The sequence below is a fragment of the Trachypithecus francoisi genome, unplaced genomic scaffold (genome assembly GCF_009764315.1).
Source record: "Trachypithecus francoisi isolate TF-2019V2 unplaced genomic scaffold, Tfra_2.0 Lachesis_group3, whole genome shotgun sequence".
NCBI lineage: Eukaryota > Metazoa > Chordata > Mammalia > Primates > Cercopithecidae > Trachypithecus > Trachypithecus francoisi.
Window position 1 is genome coordinate 149,299,047 of NW_022681468.1, and position 20,687 is coordinate 149,319,733.

The 20,687-nt window shown below is 52.8% G+C and overlaps 1 protein-coding gene across 1 annotated transcript in view; it reads right to left on the reverse strand.

Annotated features, from left to right (window-relative positions):
• Nucleotides 1-317: 317 nt before the first annotated feature.
• The window catches only part of PLA2G4E (phospholipase A2 group IVE), a 38,345-nt gene continuing 17,975 nt past the window's right edge, over nt 318-20,687 (reverse strand). The window contains exons 6-20 of the mRNA XM_033190511.1: nt 19,660-19,702; nt 18,169-18,232; nt 17,121-17,299; nt 16,930-17,016; nt 16,537-16,573; nt 13,806-13,957; nt 12,069-12,205; nt 9,478-9,700; nt 6,878-6,992; nt 6,182-6,319; nt 5,098-5,205; nt 4,263-4,466; nt 2,905-3,071; nt 1,500-1,683; nt 318-754 (exon numbers count right to left, since the gene is read on the reverse strand). Coding sequence (XP_033046402.1) covers nt 534-754; nt 1,500-1,683; nt 2,905-3,071; nt 4,263-4,466; nt 5,098-5,205; nt 6,182-6,319; nt 6,878-6,992; nt 9,478-9,700; nt 12,069-12,205; nt 13,806-13,957; nt 16,537-16,573; nt 16,930-17,016; nt 17,121-17,299; nt 18,169-18,232; nt 19,660-19,702 — 2,059 coding nt within the window. The 3' untranslated portion in view covers nt 318-533. The remainder of the gene's footprint in view (nt 755-1,499; nt 1,684-2,904; nt 3,072-4,262; nt 4,467-5,097; nt 5,206-6,181; nt 6,320-6,877; nt 6,993-9,477; nt 9,701-12,068; nt 12,206-13,805; nt 13,958-16,536; nt 16,574-16,929; nt 17,017-17,120; nt 17,300-18,168; nt 18,233-19,659; nt 19,703-20,687) is intronic.

Here is a 20,687-nt window from a genome sequence, read left to right on the forward strand (position 1 = left end):
CTAGAACCGCCTTAAATTGTAGAGTGTTTTTCCAGGGAAATGCAGAGTGCCCTCAGGTCCTCCTGTGCATTTCTCTAGGCCTGCCACATGAGGTGGGGGGCAAAGAGAGGAGGGCTGCCAGCCCTGGGCTCTGCCTCTGAGTCGAGGTTTCTAGGGGCCCAGTCTCTTCCTCAGGCTTTTCCTCTCCACAGACGTCTAGCAGCCTGTGGCTATGAGACTACCTTCTCTATAGGGAAACACTTAGAGAAACTCTAGTGGGCATAAAACCCCAACAGGGCTCCTCTCTCTCTCTCTCTCTCTCTCTCTCTCTCTCTCTCTCTCTCTCTCTCTCTCTCTCCTCTCTCTCTCTCTCTCTGTCTCTGTGACTTTCTTAACTTTTAAACATTTTTATTTTTCATTAGAAAGCCCAGGCCAACCTACTCACACCCATTGCCAGAGAGCAGAGCTGGCTGCGTAGTAACCTGGTCAGCCCTGATGGGTCCTGTGCCTCTGACGGTAGAAGCTGACACAGAATAGGGGAGACTCCCTGGGGCTTAGGAGGGACACTGGCCCTTCAGACGCTTCTTCTTCTCCACTGCGAGCCGCAGAGCCTGGAGGAGAGTGTCCTGATTATTCAGGATGTTGTACTCTGAGAGTTTCACCAGCTTGTCGAAGGTGGCCTCTGTGTACGTCAGTTCCTTGGTGGCATATGGAGTTTTGGGACCATAAATGTCCACCTGGCCCTGCTCCAGCTCCTCAGGGCTTCGCTCTACACCTGCGGGCAGCAGGAGGACTTGTTATAGACTCTGTCATGTTAGGTTGGAATGACTTGTTGCCACATCTCTCCCCAAGGCCCACCAACCTGCACTCACGGACACACATACCTGCATGAACATGTGTACACACGCACACCCTCACACACACACCTGCATGAACATGTGTACACACACACACCCTCACACACACCTGCATGAACATGTGTACACACGCACACCCTCACACACACCTGCATGAACATGTGTACACACGCACACCCTCACACACACCTGCATGAACATGTGTACACACGCACACCCTCATACACACACCTGCATGAACATGTGTACACACGCACACCCTCACACACACCTGCATGAACATGTGTACACACGCACACCCTCACACACACCTGCATGAACATGTGTACACACGCACACCCTCACACACACACCTGCACACCAGCAAGCTCCTCAGGGCAGGGTACGGGCTTGCCCATTGGAGGACTGCCCTAGCACCAAGCACAGTACTGGGCACACGGCTGAATGTCAGAAAATGTAGAATGACTGAAAGAATAGGGGATGACATTACCAGCCCATGGGGGTGAGGGAATGGAGGGGCCCTTCTTTGTGAAAGCCAAAGTTGGCTCAGGCTGGAGCTGAGCCAAGCTTCCCCGTTAGTGCTCTTAGCAGACTCTACAGATCTAAAGGCACTCCCGGGCCAAGGGCAGTGGGTGCTGGGAACTGAGTACAGAGACAGCTCACCTGGTGCCTTGTATTTTTGGAAAGTGTCATTGATGAGTGGGAAGAAAGTCACGATGGGGGCGTCGGGTTCCTGGGGGTTCTCCATCAGGTAGCATTCCTTGAGATTTTCATTCTCCTCTGGCAGCTCGTATTTGGGGAAGGGGATGTTCTGCACAGTGCAGTACTCACAAGTTTGTTTCAGGGGCTGGAACAGCACAGAGGGTGTGTGTGAGCATGAGGAGGAGTGGGAGTGGAGAAGCAGCACAGAGTTCTTAGCCCCAGCTTCCTGCTTGCCCCAGCTAACAACTCAGTTCCCCAGCTGCTTTGCCAGTGTGTGGTATTTTGAGACTAAAGCCAGGTCAGGACAAAAGGCCTGAGGTAGTAGGCTGACGCACCTCCAGCTGCAAGCTGCTTCCCCAAGTAAAATGGACAGAAGCCCTTTCGATGGTGTTCCCACCCAAACACAGACTTGGGTGGATGTGGTATGTAGCGTGGAAGGGTGACTGGAACCAGGCCATACACAGCCAGAGCTACCCAGGCCCCTGTGGGATGTGCATGGGCTTTGGAGCTGACAGTAGTATAGGGCTAGAAAAGACTCTGCAAGGGCATCTCTGAAAGCATGATGTCGCGGGAAGAGCACTGCCGTAGAGCGCCAGAACCCCCCAGTTCTGCCCCTCGTTCTGCTGCTCACTAGCTGTGCGATCTTAAGCAAGTCTCTCTGTGCCTTGGTTTCCTCATCCATAACACGAGAAACGATAGCAGTGGTGCCATCTCCCTCCGAGAGCTGGTGTAAGGGCCAAATGAGATCACAAGTAGGAAAGTGCACTGTTACCCATTTACAAACTTAGATTGTTTTCATTGTTGTCCTGTTGGTCTGTCTACACTTTCCTTCCCCTGGCTTCAGGGTAGGACTGTATACACATAGAACTTTCCAAAGTAAATAAAAATAAATAAAAACCTCTGGTCCTGACAAGTGCCCTCCTCTCCCCGCCACTGTTCCATTCCACCTGAGAGCACTTGAGTATAATTCATGGAGGGTCCCATACCCTGGGGGAAGGGACAGTGTGATCATTTTGAAAATAGGATATTACAAGCTCTTGAATGGAATGGGCTCTACTAAGGTTATTTTTAAAAACTCATTTTTTGTAGCTGAAGAATTGCCAAATACGGCAAATGCTCCAAGGCAAGAGTAAAATTCGAATTTGCTAAGTCAACGTGGGCCCCATGGTGTGTGAGAGCCGGCTGGCGGCCCATGAAGTCTGGGTGTCTGGCTGCCCATCATGACTGCTGCTTGGATTCTCTGATGCTGTCTGGGGGTTGTCGAGAGCGTGCCTCTTCCCAATTCACAGTGAGTGAGGCCGCTGACGGCGGGGCCTATCTCAGGAGAGGCTACAGCCCGTGCTCAGGATGGAGGCTGTGCACTTGCCTTTGTCTGGGACCCAGCACAGTAGTTGAGGTGGATGATGAGGTCGACTTTTCGCTCTGGCCTGAGGAGGGGCGGGTAGCTGGAGTTGACAAAGAACGCAGTGTCCAGCAGGCACAGGTGGTTTGCGGACTCGGTCAGCTGGTTTGGGAAACCATCCAGCACTGTGTCTGAAAGCCAAGTCTTCCCGTTACCGACACACCTGGTGCCCTGACCTCAGTCAATGGACAGAGGCACCTCGGGGGACGGAGTGCCCTGTCTAGAGGGTCCTTCGCCTCAGCCTAACCAGGATGCCCACTGAGTTCCAGTGCCCTCTGGGTGGGCTGAGGAAGAATAGCGCTATCTTGGGCTTTTAGCCAGTCTTTTATGGGATGTTCATACTTGTGGAGTGTGAGGGGCTTAAGACCACCCATAAATAGTGTAAACCCTGGGCCCTGAGTCAGCTGTCGCATTGGCCCCAGATGGTGAGGATGAGGCTTAACAGGTCAGGCTCAAGCAGCCATTTGCAGGCCATGGCCAATTAAAATACTAAAGAAGGTGAAGGTCAATGTCTTAGAGCCTCAGCAGCAGAGGAGGCAGCACTGAGCTGACGCTTCAGGACCACAGTTCAAGGCCTGGCTCTGCTGCTTACCACTTGGGTTCCTGAGCTGGGCCATCCCTGCCCAGTTCCAAGGGGGCACCATTCACTGTATCTTTATTTATTTATCTATTTATTTATTTATTTTGAGACAGGGTCTTGCTCTATTGCTCAGGCTGGAGTGCAGAGGTGTGATCATGGTTCATTGCAGCCTTGACCTCCTGGGCTCAAATGATCCTTCCATCTCAGCGCCCAAGTAGCAGGGACTACAGGTGCTCATCACCATGCCCAGCTAATTAAAAACAATTTCTTTTTAAGAGATGGGGTCTCACTATATTGCCCAGGCTGGTCTCAAACTCCTGGACTCAAGAGATTCTCCAGCCTTGTCCTCCCAAAGTGCTGGGGTTACAGGTAAGAGTCACTGTGCCTGGCACCACTCATATTAAAGGGTACCCCCAGAGCACAACTACAGAAAGGAAGACCCCCTGTTTCCCCATCTATAACATGGGGCCAACTTCTACCTGCTAGGACTGTTGTACAGATTCTGTATAGAATTGCTGTACAGATGCCGTGAGTTAAGTACCCACACCACTCCCTGCTGCCAGACCCATACAGTGTTCAAGACAACACCACCAAATGTGGAGTACACGGTGGGGAGAGGGCTGCCTGGCCCAGTGAACATAGCCAGAGAAGTTTGCTTATTCTTTCTCCATGGCAGCCTTGACATCCACATCTTCCTCCTCCGTATGGAGGCAGGCCTCAAGGAGTAGCCAGGTAGGGTTACCTTTCCACCTAGAGAACTGGCCATTCTGGAGGTAGTTGGTGTGCAGCTGCAGCCCAGACAGGAAGTTGTGAAACTCAGACACGAAGGACCGATGGGTAAGGATTTCTCGGAAAGAGTTGGACAGCCATGACCCTGGGATCACTACCGTGGTCTCCAGGATGTTAGCATCACATTTGGGGATTTCGGGCAGGATTGGCTCGTCTTCTACAGGGGAGGGAGGGATGAAGGGCAGGTCATGAGAAGTGGGGTCCCCAGTTTGCCTACATGAAGCCCCCACATGGTTGCCTGGCACCCAGGGGTGAGCACTGTAAAAGCAGCTCATACCTTCCTTGCTGGGCTCTCAAGGCCCCGGCACTGGGGTTAGGAGGACCCAGGTGAGAGACATGGAGAAAGCGGGGAGGCAGTAGAGAGGGAGAGGGAGTGAGACAGGTAAGAAGGGTCCTGGAGAGGACAGGGAGTTTCAAAGAGCGACCTGTGACTGCCATAAATCCTACTCTCCTCACTTCTCCTGGGTGCTGGGAGCCTTGCCTCTGGGCCTTGGCACAGGCATCACTCACCTACAGTCACCCTCCCCTCCAGGCAGGGAAGACACTGTAGCCCCAGCTGCCTTCCTGTGTCTTAGGCCATAGGGGACGATGCGGAAACATGTGGCAGGGGACCTCGTCCTCAGTTCATGATCCACACCCCGCCCCCCATCACCCAGCCATGAGGGAAAGCCAGGGGTCACCCATCACCCAGCCATGAGGGAAAGCCGGGGTCACCCATCACCCAGCCATGAGGGAAAGCCAGGGGTCACCCATCACCCAGCCATGAGGGAAAGCCGGGGGTCACCCACCGATGTCCTGCACTTTCTCCCTTGTCCACCTGTGGAAAAACTCTTCCGAGGTGTGTGACAGGTTCCAGGCATCCAGCAGGTTCAAGGAGAAGATACTGCTCCACAGGCCTGGGAGCCAGGGCCAGCATGAGCAGCTCCACCCCGCAGCCCCAGACCCCACCGACACTGACACTGGATTCCCCCACTCCACGCCGGCCCCCACAAGCCTGGCTGCTCCGCAGGTGGGACAGACTTCCACCTCCCTCTCCCCTTCCCCGTGCAGCTCAACACAGTGACTGAGAGTCTCAGCCTTCAGCTCTTCCCTTCCCTCCCCTCACTACCTCAGCAGGGATTTGATGCTGGCAAGTGAGTGAGAAGCCAGAGTTCAGAGTTCAAGCCCAAGTGTTTTGACTATAGTTTTCTAAACCACATGCTCACCGGCATAGGTGTTCAGGGGAAGGAGAGGCCACTGTGGGCTGGGGGTTTCCGGGGAAAGAAGTGATGGGACTGAGGTGGATCTTCCGGGATGGGTTGGTTTGGGATAGACAGAAGGGGAGGGCACAGACAACTGATTTCAATAAGGGCGTGTTCGGGCTGTGAATGTGGGTCTGTTTCTGAAGAAGCCCTTTGACGGGCACAGCTAAGACTCTGAAGGGAAGAACTTGAGTGGGTCCTGCATGAGGTGGGCCTGGCTCCTGAAGGACCGAGGCTCTTAGGGTGGGAGGCTGGGCCAGGCTTCCCTGGTGACCCTGCCCCTTACTGTGTGGTCTCCCTGGACCTCGGGTCCCAGGTATGGGCTGGTCCCTGGGAGTAGGCACGCTGCTGCCTGAAGCCAGGTGGGGAGTGGGTGGGAGTTACACAAGCTTCCGTCTGAGTCTGCTATTCCCAGTGTGGTGCTGAGTGAGCAGACAGCAGGGAGACTGCTGGAGACCAGGAAATTGGGAGAGGCCCCCGACCAACTCTGGTTCCCAGTGACTTGGGACCTCCCCTAGGATGAGGCAATGCTGGCAAGTGCGCCGAGTGTCACATAATCAGGCGCCAACCCAGGGCGGCCCAGCGCTGAGACAGCAGCCTCCTGTCATTCTGCCAATTCCACGGCAGTCACCTAGCATGTAGCAGATTCGAGACTCCGGGATCCTCTTCACTAGCCGCCCCATGAAGAACTCGGAGCCGAAGAGCTCAGAAGGGATGAAGGCCCCATACTTCTGCAGACCCACCTCATAGGGGGAGAACTCGAACCACTCTGCACATGAAGCAGCAGGACAGGGGGTCAGTCTCGGGCCAGGGAGCTGTCCACACAGCCTGGCCCCCCTCCTGCCTGCAGGCACTGGCTGCGGCCTTGGGAAGCCTGGGACAGGGAGACCGCAGTTCCCCCAGAGGACACATGGGGGCACCCTTGGCTGGCTTCTGCTGGCATGGCAAGGCTCAGCTTGGCAAGGGGGATGGCTCATTTGCACCTCAGAGCCTGTTGAATGGGACAAAAACTGACCCTGAAGCAGGGCAGGTCTCTCGAGTCTCTCCCTCTGGGCAGCTTAGAAATGTCTTCCTTTCACAACCTTTGTCTTCCCCAGTCCCATCAAACAGATGCCCAGGGAAGCTGCAGACAGTGCCTGTCGGCCTCACCCTTGCAGCAGGGCAGATTGGGATAGCAAAGGTGATTTCTCCAGCTGTGTGCACAGTCTGGATGTAAAGGTTGACAAAGATGGATAGGATTGGGCGACCTGGAGGTGATGGGTGCTTTTGCCCACCAAGAAGGGACCCCCCCCCCCGACACTTGTAAATCACCAGCCACTGGTGTTACCTCTGAAGTCCTGGTTGCTTACATCATCCTTGACATTGATGGTGAGGTAGATGGGCAGGGGGTTCTGGCCACAGCTCAAAGCAGCACGCTGATCTGACAGTTTGCATTCATTTCTCTGTAAGGAAACAAAATGGTTAAAGAGAAGCAGCAGCCCAGGCTGTGGGGGAGGCAGTGCAGAATGAGAGGACAATCTGGACCCCTGCAGCCACTTCCTAGCTCCTGAGCTCACCGGGGCGCTGTATCGGCCCCAGCTGACACCAGCCAAATCACTCTGAAAAGGCACCCATGGCATAGGAACCACCTTCTCGGGCTGCCCACCACCAGACAGGGGCCGGGACTGGATCCGCAGTTTAGGACAGTCCCTCAGAGTCCCAGGGTCTTGGTCTCAGGGGTGAGCAGATAAAGAGGAAGGGGTGGGAGAGGCTAGCACTGCCCATCTTCTGCCCCACCGTCTTCCCTCTGCTAGAACTGAAGCAGCTCCATTTTCAGCAGCTCCATTTTCTTTTTCAATCAGCTTGGCGTGTTGAGCTCCCTCAACTGAGGGGTAAAAACTTGGGGGAAAAAGAAGTTTCCCTTCCTCCGCTCCCCTCCCCTCCCTTTCTTTTCTTTTCTTTTTTTTTTTAACAAAAGACTTAGGACTTGAGCACTAGATGGTGGCTGAGGTCCCTCTAATCCCCGGAGCGGAGAGCCTTGCTGATCAGCCCGGGCCACAGGCCGCCTCCCAAAGTGAATCAGCCACTGCAGACAAGGCGGAATCCAGGTCTTAGAGGCCCAGGCTCTGACCCCAGGCCAAGCAGCTGACTTCTGGGTGACCAACCCTGGTCACTCAAATGTGTGAAGGCTGCAGAACCCGTATGGAATGGCAAACACGTGCATATGCCCAATGACATGTGGGTCTCCTTTGAAAGCAAACAGGGTCATCACTGGGCCCAGAGATCTGGGCATCACAAAACCGACTGTCCTGGTAGTAAAGCTGCAGGCTCAGGGAAGAGCCGGTCCACATTCTTTGTCAAGGGGGCCCAAGGGAAAGGGGCTCCTGTCCTGGCCAGAGCGCAAGAGCAGAGGCCTCTCAACATCAACCCTGCCTTTGCTTTCCTGGGAACCCAGCTCTTTCCCACCAAATCCCCAGAATGCTGAGACTCCTGATGTCGGAAGACTTGGTGCTTCCTCCTCATCATATGCGGCACTCACGATTGTTACAATATTGTTGAAAATGTTAACTAGCACTTATTGACGTAATTCCCACTTAAGGAATAGTAAAGAGCAGGGCCTGAATTTCAACCCCATCCTGCCTGAATCCCAAAGCCGACGCCCTTGGCTTCTGCCTGCTCTGCTTCACAGGGAGGACAGGTTAGGTGGTGGGTTGTAACAGGGGCGGGGTGGGTGGGATCCATCAGAAGTGGCGGGCACCTCGGGTTGGAAGCCATGTCCAATTCCTTTCTGGATCCCCATTTGCCAGCACAGTTCCTGGCATGCAGGAGGTACTCAAGTAATTTAATTGAAGGAATGAGGGAAGATTGAAGATGAGGGTCCAGTCATTCTCAGTTGCTCCAACTGTCTGGCCTTCTGGAAGATGGGACCTACTATTATAAAAAATAATTGCTGCAATAATTTTCTGGCAAGTTCTCATTTGAATTCAGAACTCCCCAGACACCTTTGGAGTGGAGCAGAGAAACATAGGCCTGGATAGAGGTTAGGTGGGAAGCTCTGCTTTGGGGCCAAGCAACAGCAAAAGTTGGTTCATCTCAGCTTGTGCAGCCTAAAGGGCACAGGTGTCAGCTGAGCCCACCCTGATGTCCAGGATCACAACACCCCTTGGGGATCCCTCTGCTCTGCCAATTGTCCAGGAAAAGGACCAGCCTGGTTGGGTCACAGTTCGCACAGCAGCAGCCACCCAACACAGGCTGGTCCTCTTCTTGGGCACGTATTAGTCAGATCATTGGATCTCAGAATAGGAAGGAACCTCACTGGGCCCATTGGTGGCTGCAAGAATGAGCCCCGCAGACCTCCAACTGCAGAGAGTGTTATTGACTAAGGACCCCAGCTGCTGTGCTCTGAAATCCACAGCTGAGTCTGTGCTGAGGCTGCACTTCCTGTGACTGAGTGGGGCAGGGATACTGAGGCTGGCCCGTTCTGGGAGATGTGGGACTCCTGTGACAGCCAGCTTTGGCTGGAGAACCCTCCAAAGGCCTTGCAGACCCCACCGTGGTCTGGGATGCTACCGCCTGATCTTTCTTCCTCTCCCCACCCCTAGGGTAAGAGTCGCTTCTCTGCATCACTGCTCTCCAGTCTTCCCCAGCTTCATCTCCGTTTTTCCCTCTCAGGTGTCTTGGCATGGCTCTCAGAGGACGTGCTGCCTCCAGGCAGGTTTGCCTCCAACACGAGGGTCTCAGCCGTCCTCTAAAGGGTACACGGGAGACAATCCCACCACCTTCCTCCGGCGTAGATTCCGACACCTTATGGGTCTTCCAGCCCGAGGATACTCCCGCAGGTCTAACCTAACTCCCTGTGCGCAGTGAAAGTCCTGACTCCCCTGAGGACGAAAGAGAGCCAGGCATCAGCCAGGGCAGGGTGGGGCCCGGGAGAAGCTGAGCGCCTACCTCGTCCCCCAGGCAGGTCTCTATCAGCAGGCCCCAGAAGTCTGTAAAGGTGACCCTGTAGCCTTCCTGGCTGCGTTGCCGGAGCTCCTCCCGGAATTTGAGGAGCTGGTCTGGGAACAAGGAGGGTAGCTTGTCCTTTACCACGTGTCTCCGGGCCTCAAAGATAGCAGGCTCCAGGTTTTTGGAGGACCAGTCAGGGTCCCGGTACAAAGTAGCCATGGTCCTGGAGAGAGACAGGCACAACTGACAGGGCTGCCCTGGCCCTTGTCTGATCAGTCCTGGACCCGGGCAGGAGGGAAAGTAGGCAGGCCACTGGGAACCCTAACCTGCCAGGAGGGGAACCTGGAGAGCAGGGGTGAGGCAGAGGCCTGGCAGGCAGCGAGGAGCAGGGGAAGGTGAACATTATTACTCATAATCACAAGTGCTACCAGCTCTCGAATGCCCACTGTGTGCCAGGCATAACAGTGGTTAAGATGAAGATTCTAGATCCAGATCTTTCTGGATCAAGCCAGGCTCTACCGCTCACTAGCTTTGTGATCTTGGGCAAGCTACTTAATCACTGTTCCCTTCAGTTTTCCTGTCTGTGGAATGGGGAGAATTACAATAATTGTACCTGCTTCATAGAGTTCTGGTGAAGACTACATGAGCTAAGGTGATGTGGGGTAGTTAGAACAGTGCATAGCACAAAATAAATGCTGGAGCCCACATTGAAACCCAGCCTCGGCTGATTTCAGGTCCTGGCTCTTTCTACTCTGCCACGTTAATTCCTGTAATTCTCATGTTGAATGAGGATTTATTTCCCTTTCTCCTCTTAACTTACATGTTGGTTGCAGGGGGAGCAAAACAAAGAGGTGATCCCGCTAGCCCTGGGTCTGGCCTCAGTCTGCCTCTCTTTGGCCTGGATCCAGCTTTTCTATGTCAGGACAGGGAAGGGTCCTTTTCATTCTGTGCCCGAGAACGACCTCCCTGGCAATGGAGCTAGTCTGCAGCTTCACATTTAAGGAAACGGGTCTCTTCCCTCACAGGACTTGTTTTTGGGAAGGTGGGAGGTGGTCAGGAGACTTTTCAACAAAAAGCACCCTGCTCTCCATAAGCTTCACCCACTAATTTTATACTTTAAAAAAGCTTCCAGAAGCCATCGCAAATGAGTTTTTAAAAGAATATGCCTTGTGTTTTCCCCAGGCCAGGGGGCCCCACCCATCCCACGCTGGCTGGGCCTGAGTTCCTCCCGCTTTCTGTCTATCGCACAATAGTCCAGGAGGACACAGGTGCCCCTCGACCTGCTGGAAGCAAGTTACCTTCTTAGCCTACTACCTGGGACAGCCATTTAGCGTGGAGGTTAAGGATGTGGGCCCATGACTGGGTTCAAATTCCACTCCACTGCTCATTAACTGAGCATCCCTGGCAAATTACTTTGTTTCTCCAGCTGAAAAATAACGACAGCGCCTCCCTCATAGTTTTTGCGAGGAAGAAACAAGATGAGCCATAGGAAGCAGTGACTCCAGTGCTTAGCAAGAGGCAAACAGCTCCTTCTGTCCCACCTGGGCTGGTTCTTCTGTCCCCTGGGGAAGTGTGTGGCACAGGAGCCCTTGGCTTTCCAAGGCCCATTCACATCCACTTGCTCACATGGGGGCTACCCAGAACTCCTCCAGTATACATGGCACAGCAAGGGACTTTGGGGCTCACAGGCCCACCAGTCACAGACAGGACACGGTCCTGCTTGATAGGCCACGCTGAACCAGGGCCACAGGACGATTTTGATGGGCCCCACAAAAAACATTGATTTATTTTTTATTTTATTTTTTATTTTTTTTAGAGACAAGACCTCCCTATGGGGCCCAGCCTGGTCTTGAACTCCTGGCCTCAAGCAATCCTTCTGCCTCTGCCTCCCAAAGTGCTGGTATTACAGATGTGAGCCACCATACCTGGCCACATAAAAAAATTAAAATTTATATTTCATGACTATGTTATATAAAGACAAATGTATTCATATTATTTATTAAACAATTTTCTTCAACCTATAAGTTTGTTAATGAAACGATCCTGATTTTGAAAGAAATTAATCTATTTTTGTGGGTCCCTAAAGGTACAGTGGGCTGCAGGCACTGTGCCTTCTGTGGGGAAGCTGACCTCACCCTGGCTTCCCTGTGGGGGAACCCAGTGCTCAGCTCCCGGCCCTGCTCACCAGCAGAGGGTGAGCAGGAGGGAGCTCAGCCACAGGGCCCTGCCCGTTGCATGTCCCCAGCACTATGCGGTCATGTTCCTGGGTCCATACCACAGCCCCAGGGAAACAGTAACACCACAAAAGGCCAGCGCATACAGTGTCTCCGGCATACTTAGTAGTGGGAGAGCCTCTTACATCCCCCGCATGAGGTTAGAGCTATTGTTATCCCCACTGTGCAGATATAGAAACCGAGCCTCCAAGGAGTCAAGCTCCATGTCCAAGGCCACACCGCTGCACCTGGGGCACTTCCCAGGCTTCAGGAGTAACTTTGTCTTTGGGTAGCAGGGAGGAGCTTCACCTGAGACCCCAGGCCAGCCTGTTTGCAGCTTGCTCTGGGCTCCACAGACAGTGGCTCACTTCTCCTTACCAGGTGGCCCCTGACAGGCCAGTGATGTAGCTGGCACAGTCCAGGAGGTTCAGCTTCTGTAGCCCCAGCAGGTGGCCATACATGGAGGTCATGGATCTTGTTCCACCCCCAGTGGCCATGATGGCTATCAGCGGCACCTGGGGTTACACAGAGGCAGGTGGTTGGGGAAGGCTCCACAGGCAAAAGCTTGGGAGAAGACTCAGAATGACAGCAGCTTCGAACAATGGAGGAGGCAGAGCTGGCTACAGAGGGCAGGGAGTGCAGCGTTGAGCCGCCTGACACCTGCCTTTCCACAGAGCAGTGGGTCTAGAAACAGACCTCAGCTCCACACCCAGTGGTTGGTGTCAGTGAAGGACTCTGAAGCCTAACACAGGCTTGGTAAATCACAGAAAGCTGTGGCTAGCAGAGTTCTCAGCCCTGTTAGTCCAGCCCTCAGTTAACAGGTGATAAAACTGGGGTCCAAGGGGAGTGGGCAGCTTGTTCAAGAACCCTACTAATGTGCGATCCCTCCATTGGAGAAACCAACATCTTCTGTAGCTGGATCTGATGTAGGCACCAGGCCTGGCACATGGCGCCTGCTCAGCAGGTACTGTATGGCAAGGCCGAGAGTCAATGGACTGGTGACGTGGGAAGGAGCAGGGTTGCCAGCTCTGGGTCGACAGAGGTTTAAGAGACCCCTGGAATGTTTCCCTAAAGACAGGGCCAGGCACAGTGGCTCACGCTTGTAATCCTAGCACTTCGGCAGGCCGAGGTGGGCAGATTGCTTAAGCCCAGGAGTTTAAGACCAGCCTGGGCAACATGGGGAAACCCCATCTCTACAAAAATTACAAAAATTAGCCAAGCATCGTGGTTTGTTCCTGGAGTCCCAGCTACTTGGGAGGCTGAGGTAGGAGGATTGCTTGAGCCTGGGAGGTGGAGGCTGCAGTGAGCTGTGATGGTGCCACTGCACTCCAGCCTGGGCGACAGAGCAAGACTCTATCTCAAGGAGAAAAAAAAAAAAAAAAGGAGGGAGAGAGGGGCTCTTTTTCAAGACTCACTCCATCGGTTTTCATTTGAGTGGTGGCTGTAAGAGCCTTCCATTGGCTAAAGCACTATGTCCTCCTCGGGCACCTGCCAGGTCTCTGTCCTCACCTAGGGTCAGCCTCAGAAGGCAGGCGCTTGGAGGGCTTGCCTGCTGCCCAGGGAGTGTGGGCCTTGGTCCACACAAGGGAGGCAACAGAGGGCTGTGACAGAGGCCCACCATCTGCTCCCGCGGGAAGAAGGGGCTGACCTTTGGAGTACAAGTTGTTTCTCTCCAGCTTCCTAGCGCTGTTATTTCTGGGGGTGTGTCTACCTGTGCAGGTTTGAGAGGAGAGACAACAGGGGAAAGAAGGACCTAAGGCCTTTTGGGTGGAGGTGTGGGGTGCAGGAGGTGGTACAGCTTAAAATGTTTTCCCGCTGGGGTGAGGAGGGCATTTTGTCCCTGGGCAAGGCCTCTTTAGCCACCGCAGGGGCTCTTAATGCTTGGCAGGAGCCGCTGGGGCTCTGTCCTCTCTCTCTCCATTTCGCTCTCCTCTTCCCTTGTGAATATACAACAAAATCACTTCCAGCACAGCTCTCACCAGGGCACCTGTACCTCAGCAGTAAAAGCATCCACAGAGGTGGCGCCTGGGGCAGGGCAGGGCCTGGGTTGGCTGGCAGGGCGTGGTGCTGGAAGGACCAGCTGGGCGCAGGCTGGCCACACCCCTGATTACCTACCTCATCCTCCTGTAGGTCCTCCTCCAACTGCAGCACCTGCTTCAGGGCCTTGGCCACCACCACCTTCCGCTTCTGCAGAAACTCCAGCTCTGCTGGGCACAGGCTGAAGCCCAGCCGCACGTCCGGCATCTCAGGGCTGGAGGGAGAGAGGACTCTGTAGTGGGCCTGCAGCCTCTACCTCCACTGGAGTAGACACAGCTTTAGGATCCACTGGACCTAGGCTCAAAGCCTACTTCTGCCAGGGACCACTTCTGCGACCTTGGGTCTCCACTTTCTCATCTGTAAAATGGGGGAATCGTGCTGAACTCTCAGCACTGTCTTCAGCACTTAAAGAGATAACAAATGCAAAGCCCCGAAAGCCTTAGCCGGCACCATGCGAGCTGGTACTCAACAAAAGATAACCATTGGCACTGCATTAGGGACACTTTGAGTCCTCTGTCTCCTCGGCCAGATCTGGAAGGTCCAGAAAGTCTTCCCCCAGGTGGCTTCTCTAGCCTAGGACCAGGTGTGGGTGACAAGAGGCTCTGAGATCATTTGGCCAAATCCCTCTGAACAAGGCCCCATGGTATGGACTCTTCTGTGCTAGGTAAACAAACTCCCTGTTCCTATGGAGCTCACATTCTTCAATGAGCTCTTCCTGCTCCTAGAATAACAATTACCCTGTGTATGTGTGCAACTGACAAAAACCGTCACATCCCTGATCTCACTGTGTCACCTCACAGGTCTGCAGGCAGGTGGGGAGGAGCCTCTGACATGCCCAGTGCTTGTCCTCTTTTTTTTATTTTTTATTATTTATTATTTATTTATTTATTTATTTATTTATTTTTTGAGACGGAGGAGTCTCGCTCTGCCGCCCAGGCTGGAGTGCTGTGGCCGGATCTCAGCTCACTGCAAGCTCCGCCTCCCAGGTTCACGCCATTCTCCTGCCTCAGCCTCCCGAGTAGCTGGGACTACAGGCGCCCACCACCTCGCCCGGCTAATTTTTTTGTATTTTTTTTTTAGTAGAGACGGGGTTTCACCGTGTTAGCCAGGATGGTCTCGATCTCCTGACCTCGTGATCCGCCCGTCTCGGCCTCCCAAAGTGCTGGGATTACAGGCTTGAGCCACCGCGCCCGGCCGTCCTCTTTTTTTAATCACATCCCTGCCCCAAACAAGTCCAGGCTCCTGGCCTGGCATCCAAGACCCTGCCTGACCTCTCCAAGCTCACCTGAAACTACCCTTGAAGCTTCTGGGTCAGGTCCCAGAGCCCCCAGAAGCAGTCCTGTTTCCGGGCCTTGGCACAGGCACCCACCTTCACCAGAAGTGTCCTCCCTTTGCCCACCTCCAGCCTGTGCATCCTCTGAGGCCCAGCTCCCCAGTGACTCCAGATGAATGTACCTCGACCATTTCCAACTGAGCCTTGGCTCACTAACAAAGCCACATTTCCTTGAAGGCAGGGCCTGGGAGATTTCCATCATGTCTCCTCTTTGTCTAGCACAGGGCTGCAGACACAGCTGTTAGAAAATAATTCTTTCTTTGGCCTCAACAGGGAATAAATAATAATATAACAACCATAATAACAATAACATTAGTTGACGTTTGCTGAGCATCCCACTTGTCAGATGGATTACTGAATACTTCATACGTGCTGTCTAGCTGGATCCTCAGAGCAACCCAGTGATGCACAGGATCCTTGTTATTCTCCCAATGTACAGATGAGGAAAACGGAGACTCAGTAAGGGTAAAGAGCTTTTCCAAGGGCAAATAACGAATCAAACTGTAAATAGCAATCATGGCCACTTGATTTCTGACAGTCAAGATTTCTGAAAACAACGTTGTTTTCAGGAGATGGTGCTGAGACAACTGGATATCCACATGCCAAAGAACGAGGTTGAGCCCCTCTTGTACACTGTGTAGATGAATTACCTAAAAATTGATCATAGACCTAAATGTGAAAGCTAAAACTAAAAAGTCTTAGAAAAAAAACATGGGAATACATTTTCAGGACCTTGGTCGGGCGCGATGGTGCACACTTGTAATCCCAGCACTTTGGGAAGCTGAGAAGGGTGGATCACTTGAGGTCAGGAGTTCAAGACCAGCCTGGCCAATATGGTGAAACCTCATCTCTACTGAAAATACAAAAATTAGCCAGGTGTAGAGGTGCACACCTGTAATCCCAGCTACTGGGGAGGCTGAGGCAGGAGAATTGCTTAACCCAGGAGGCAGAGGTTGCAGTGAGCCGAGATCGCACCACTGCACCCCAGCCTGGGCAACAGTGAGATTTCATCTCAAAATAAAATAAAATAAAATAAAATAAAAATTTCAGGACATTGGATTAGGCAATGATTTCTGGTTTCTTAGATGTGACACCAAAAGCACAAGTGACAAGATAAAAAAACAAATTTCATCAAAAGTAAAGTCCTTTGTGCTTCAAAGGACACCACTAAGAATGTGAAAAGATAAGCCATAGAACAAGAGGAAATATTTGCAAATCATATATCTGACAAGGGATTTATATCTGGCATATGTCAAACACCCTTACAACTTAACAATAAAAACACAAATAACCCACATAAAAAGTGGGCAAAAGATCTGAATAGAAATGTCTCCAAAGAAGATATGCCAATCAGCCCATGGAAAGATGTTCAACATCTTCAGCCATAGGGGAGATGCAAATCAAAACAGTGAGAAACCACTGCACACACACTAGTATGAACGAGTGAGAGGCACGGACAGAAAGTGAGTACTGTACCAGGTGTAGACTTCATGTGTAATTCATAACTCTCGCCCTGGGGAGGGAAAGATGAAAAGCTTGTCAGAGGTGACAATTCAGAGCCAAGTGACCCCAGATCCACACTGTCCACCCAGACCCCACTCAGCACACACATGCACACACAGGCACCCCATCCCTGCTTCCCTCTTCTGGACACGATCTCCCCACCATCTTCAACTCAGCCTCCACACACTCTTTGGACCACACTGTAGCTCATCAGTCTCCTGCCTCACAAGACTCCTCTGTCCTGCCTGAGGGAGACCCTCACAAGCCACCTTCCCTCTTGTGCCCTCCCCAGGCTCTCCCCATCTCCCTGCCACAGGAGCTCCAGGGGAAGTAACTCAAGGGCCCTTCCCAGACCCAGGCACTCACCACAGGCAGGGTCATCACCTGACCATCGGAAAGGCAGTCAAGGGGCTGGCTGATGGGGCCATTCTTGTGAGAGCCGCAGCAGCAAAGCTGGAGGGATGGGCGGGCTCTGTGAGAGGGGCTGGGGGGGCTCCTCTGGCACCCCCCACTTGCCCCAGTCCCCCACACCTTCCCCAGTGTCGGCCGCCTTGTACCCCACAGCTCCAGTGACTCTTGGGCACTTCCACGTGCACCTGGGACTGGAAGTACTTGGGGTAGTGGAAGCAGGCAGAGGTGTGGAAGCAGGCAGAGGTTGGACAGCAGGGTTCCAAGCAAGGCCGGACACGCTGGGTGTTCTGAAAGGACTCGCTCACCATCACCAGAAGGTCCTTCACTGGGAGAGAGGACAAGAGGGTGAGACCCCAGGAGCCTCTCACTCCCCACCCACAACTTGGTCCAGCAAAAAGCCTATCTGGAGGTGTCCAGGAAGAGTTTAGAATCACCTGGGGCACTGGTTCAAATTCCCCAGAGACTGTCGATCTATAGGGTAGGGCAGGGCCCAGGAACCTGCATTTTAATGAGCTTTATGAGGATGTGGACAAACGTAGTCCCCAGAAAACCCTTTGAGATGCTGAGAAGGTCCTCAGGACCAGTCCTTGGCTCAGCTTTGCCAGAAGATGCCCCAAAGTAACCTGCCCGCTGCCGAGGAGGCAGGCCCTCGGCACACTGTCAGTTTGAGGTAGATGCCTCCTCTATCCTCCCTCCTTCCCTCATGTCTGGTAGCCTGGCATGGGCAACATGGTGGCAGGGAGTAGGGTGGGGGTATGGTATTCATGGATCTCTTAGGTCTCTGCCAGCTCTAAAGTGCTAGGACCCTTTGTGAGCTGTGGTCTGCCTAGAGGAAGGCGCATAGTTAGACGGGCCCTGGGCATCGGGTGCTGACCACCTCGCTGACCCAGGCACTCTGAGGTCCTGACAGAGCACGGCACAGATAAGCATGGACAGAGGGGGCAGCACTGGGACCCCAGACCCGGGACATTCCAAGGTTATGTGGGTGCTTGGGAGAACATGCCCTTTACAGAGCAGGCTGGGAGGCCAGGGGCTGGTGACTCCTGGGGGTGAGATGATTCTGAGGAGTTGTGGCCAACCTTTTGGTCCCCCTGAGCCCAGGAAAGCCCCGGACCAGGCGGAGTCTGATGCTCATGGGCTTCGGAAGCAGCTCCCCCTTGTCCCCCAGTAGGCAGAAAAGGCAAAATAGCTCACTTTTCTCCCTCTTCCTCCGCCTCCTGGATTGTGCATGAACCTCCAGGCAGGAGACTTGTCGAGACTGCAAAAAACAAGGGAGGGTCACTGAGTGTCTGAGCACCAGCCACCTCCTTGCTCTTCCAGGCTGAAGGGAGAGGAAAGACCAGAGGATAAATTCAGCATTGGTCTGACTGGGCTGATGCTGGAGAATGCAGAGTGTGTTGACCACGTTTTCGGAACCCAGTCAAGGCATGCCATCTCACTCAGAGGTAGGACACTTGACCATGAAGCTGTCCTAGGACATCTAGGACCCACGGTCACAGTTTACTGGGGGTCAGGTCCTCAGGTGCAGGTTGGGGATCTGACCTGAGGGAATGTTCAACTCTGGCCTTTCAGAGTGAGAGCTTCCAACAAAACAGCCTTGTCAAGGTGCCGAGGCAGACCATACTCCTTTGCCACGTGTTCCCAAAGACTCTTCTTTTTGAGGGAGAGGTCTCCTTGAACCCTGAGGCACTGGATGCATTTAATTAAAATAGCTATACCAACAGCTAAAATACGAATTTTTCTTTTTGACACAGGGTCTCACTCTGTCACCCAGGCTGGAGTGCAGTGGCATAATCACAGCTCACTGCAGCCTCGACCTCCTGGGCTAAAGCGATCCTCCCACCTCAGCCTCCTGAGTAGCTGGGACTACAGACACATGTTACCATGCCTGGCTAACTTTTGTATTTTTTTATAGGGATGGAGTCTCACTATGTTACTCAGACTTGTTTTGAACTCCTGGGCTCCAGTGATCCCCCCACCTCAGCCTCCCAAAGTGCTGGGATTATAGGCATGAGCCACCGTGACTGGCTATGAAACAATTTTTAATACAGAAATTGTGCTTGTAGGCCAGGCATGGTGGCTCACACCTGTAATCCCAGCACTTTGGGAGGCTGAGGTGGGCAGATCGCTTGAGCTCAGGAGTTTGAAACCAGCCCGGGCAACACGTCGAAACTCCGTTTCTACAGAATACAAAATACAAAATAATAGCTGGGCATGGCAGTGTGCTTGAGCCCGGGAGGCAGAGGTTGCAGTGATCCGAGTTCGCAGCACTGTACTTCAGCCTGGGTGACAGAGTGAGACCTTGTCTCAAAAAAAAAAGGTAAATTGTGCTTGTAGAATGACTGGGATCGTGGGGTACAGGACCAAGACTGAGTCTGAGAGGAGGCTGCACTTAGTGGGTTCTTTTATTGGGGAGGTTCTTAAGGGGAAGGGTCACTTTTGGGATATGGAGTGCCAGGCCAGCGTGATGTCCCAGCTACCTCTTCCCTCTGTACAGAGGCCCCAGCTCATGCCCCAGTGCTGCCTGTGCCCCATTTGGCTGGCCTCGGTGAGTCTAACTCCTGCAGAGGTCAGGATAGGACAGAGACCAAGCTGGGCCCAGTGTTTTCTCCCTTAGTCCTGTTCCCCTGAGAGCAGCAGCCAGCTGTGGCCTCTGGAGCGACAGGAACCCAGGAAGACAATTACCACCAGCACGCCATTGGTGACGAGGGTCTCAGGTGGAGAGGGACTGAAAAACAAAAGGAGAACTCCTGGTCAATTCTAGTATTCTTGACTGGTTTCTTCTAACGGTGACAAAGGGAATGAAGAAGGTCAATAACAAAATACCAGAGCCTTCTTTGTTCTCATAAAAAATATTAGCTTCAGAAACCTTAGCCTTACAGGTTGTCAGGGAGGAAACTGGCATACATTTGAAACAGAATGTCCAGAAAAAAAAGTAGATTTATAGGTTAGAAGAGTAGGAGAGTTCAATTTTTGTTTTTAAGGATAACTGTTTTTTATGTCCAACCAGATGCAAATGCATGGGGTTAGAAGAATAAATAGGTTGCAAGAAATGGCTGCAACCTGCCAGCTAGAGCCGACATAACAGTTTTGGTAGCAAAAATGATCCATTCCCCATTCTGTGCTTTATTGAACTTATGCATTAACTCGGTCTGACCCAGCCGAGAGGGTGAATGTTAATTGCCCTTGTGTTATAAAGTTGAGAGCATAAGCCTCCAAGATTTCAATTAGCCTGGCAGGGTCCACAGCATCCCTTGTCAAAATTAAGCACAAGGTGACTGTGTCTCCAGATCAACTTTTTTGTTGTTATTGAGAAGGAGTCTCACTCTGTTGCCCAGGCTGGAGTGCGATGGTGCGGTCTGGGCTCACTGCAACCTCTACCTCCTGGGTTCAAGCAATTCTCCTGCCTTAGCCTCCTGAGTAGCTGGGATTACAGGTGCGTGCTGCCATGTCCAGCTAATGTTTTGTATTTTAGTAGAGACAGGGTTTCACCAGATCAACTCTTATTACCAAGTGTGACATGTTTCATTTTCTAAGCCACTTTCTAATTCAACCCAGGAGTTTTCTCCGCCCTCTAAAAATCCTGTCAAATCAAGAATTGGAGGGGAGAGCTTCGATTTTCTTCAATGTGAAATACATAAAGTTGATTTTAATTTGCCAATCAGTTGTTGATGGGAAGTAAGTTCCCTCACATAGTTTGAAGATCCCCTAGG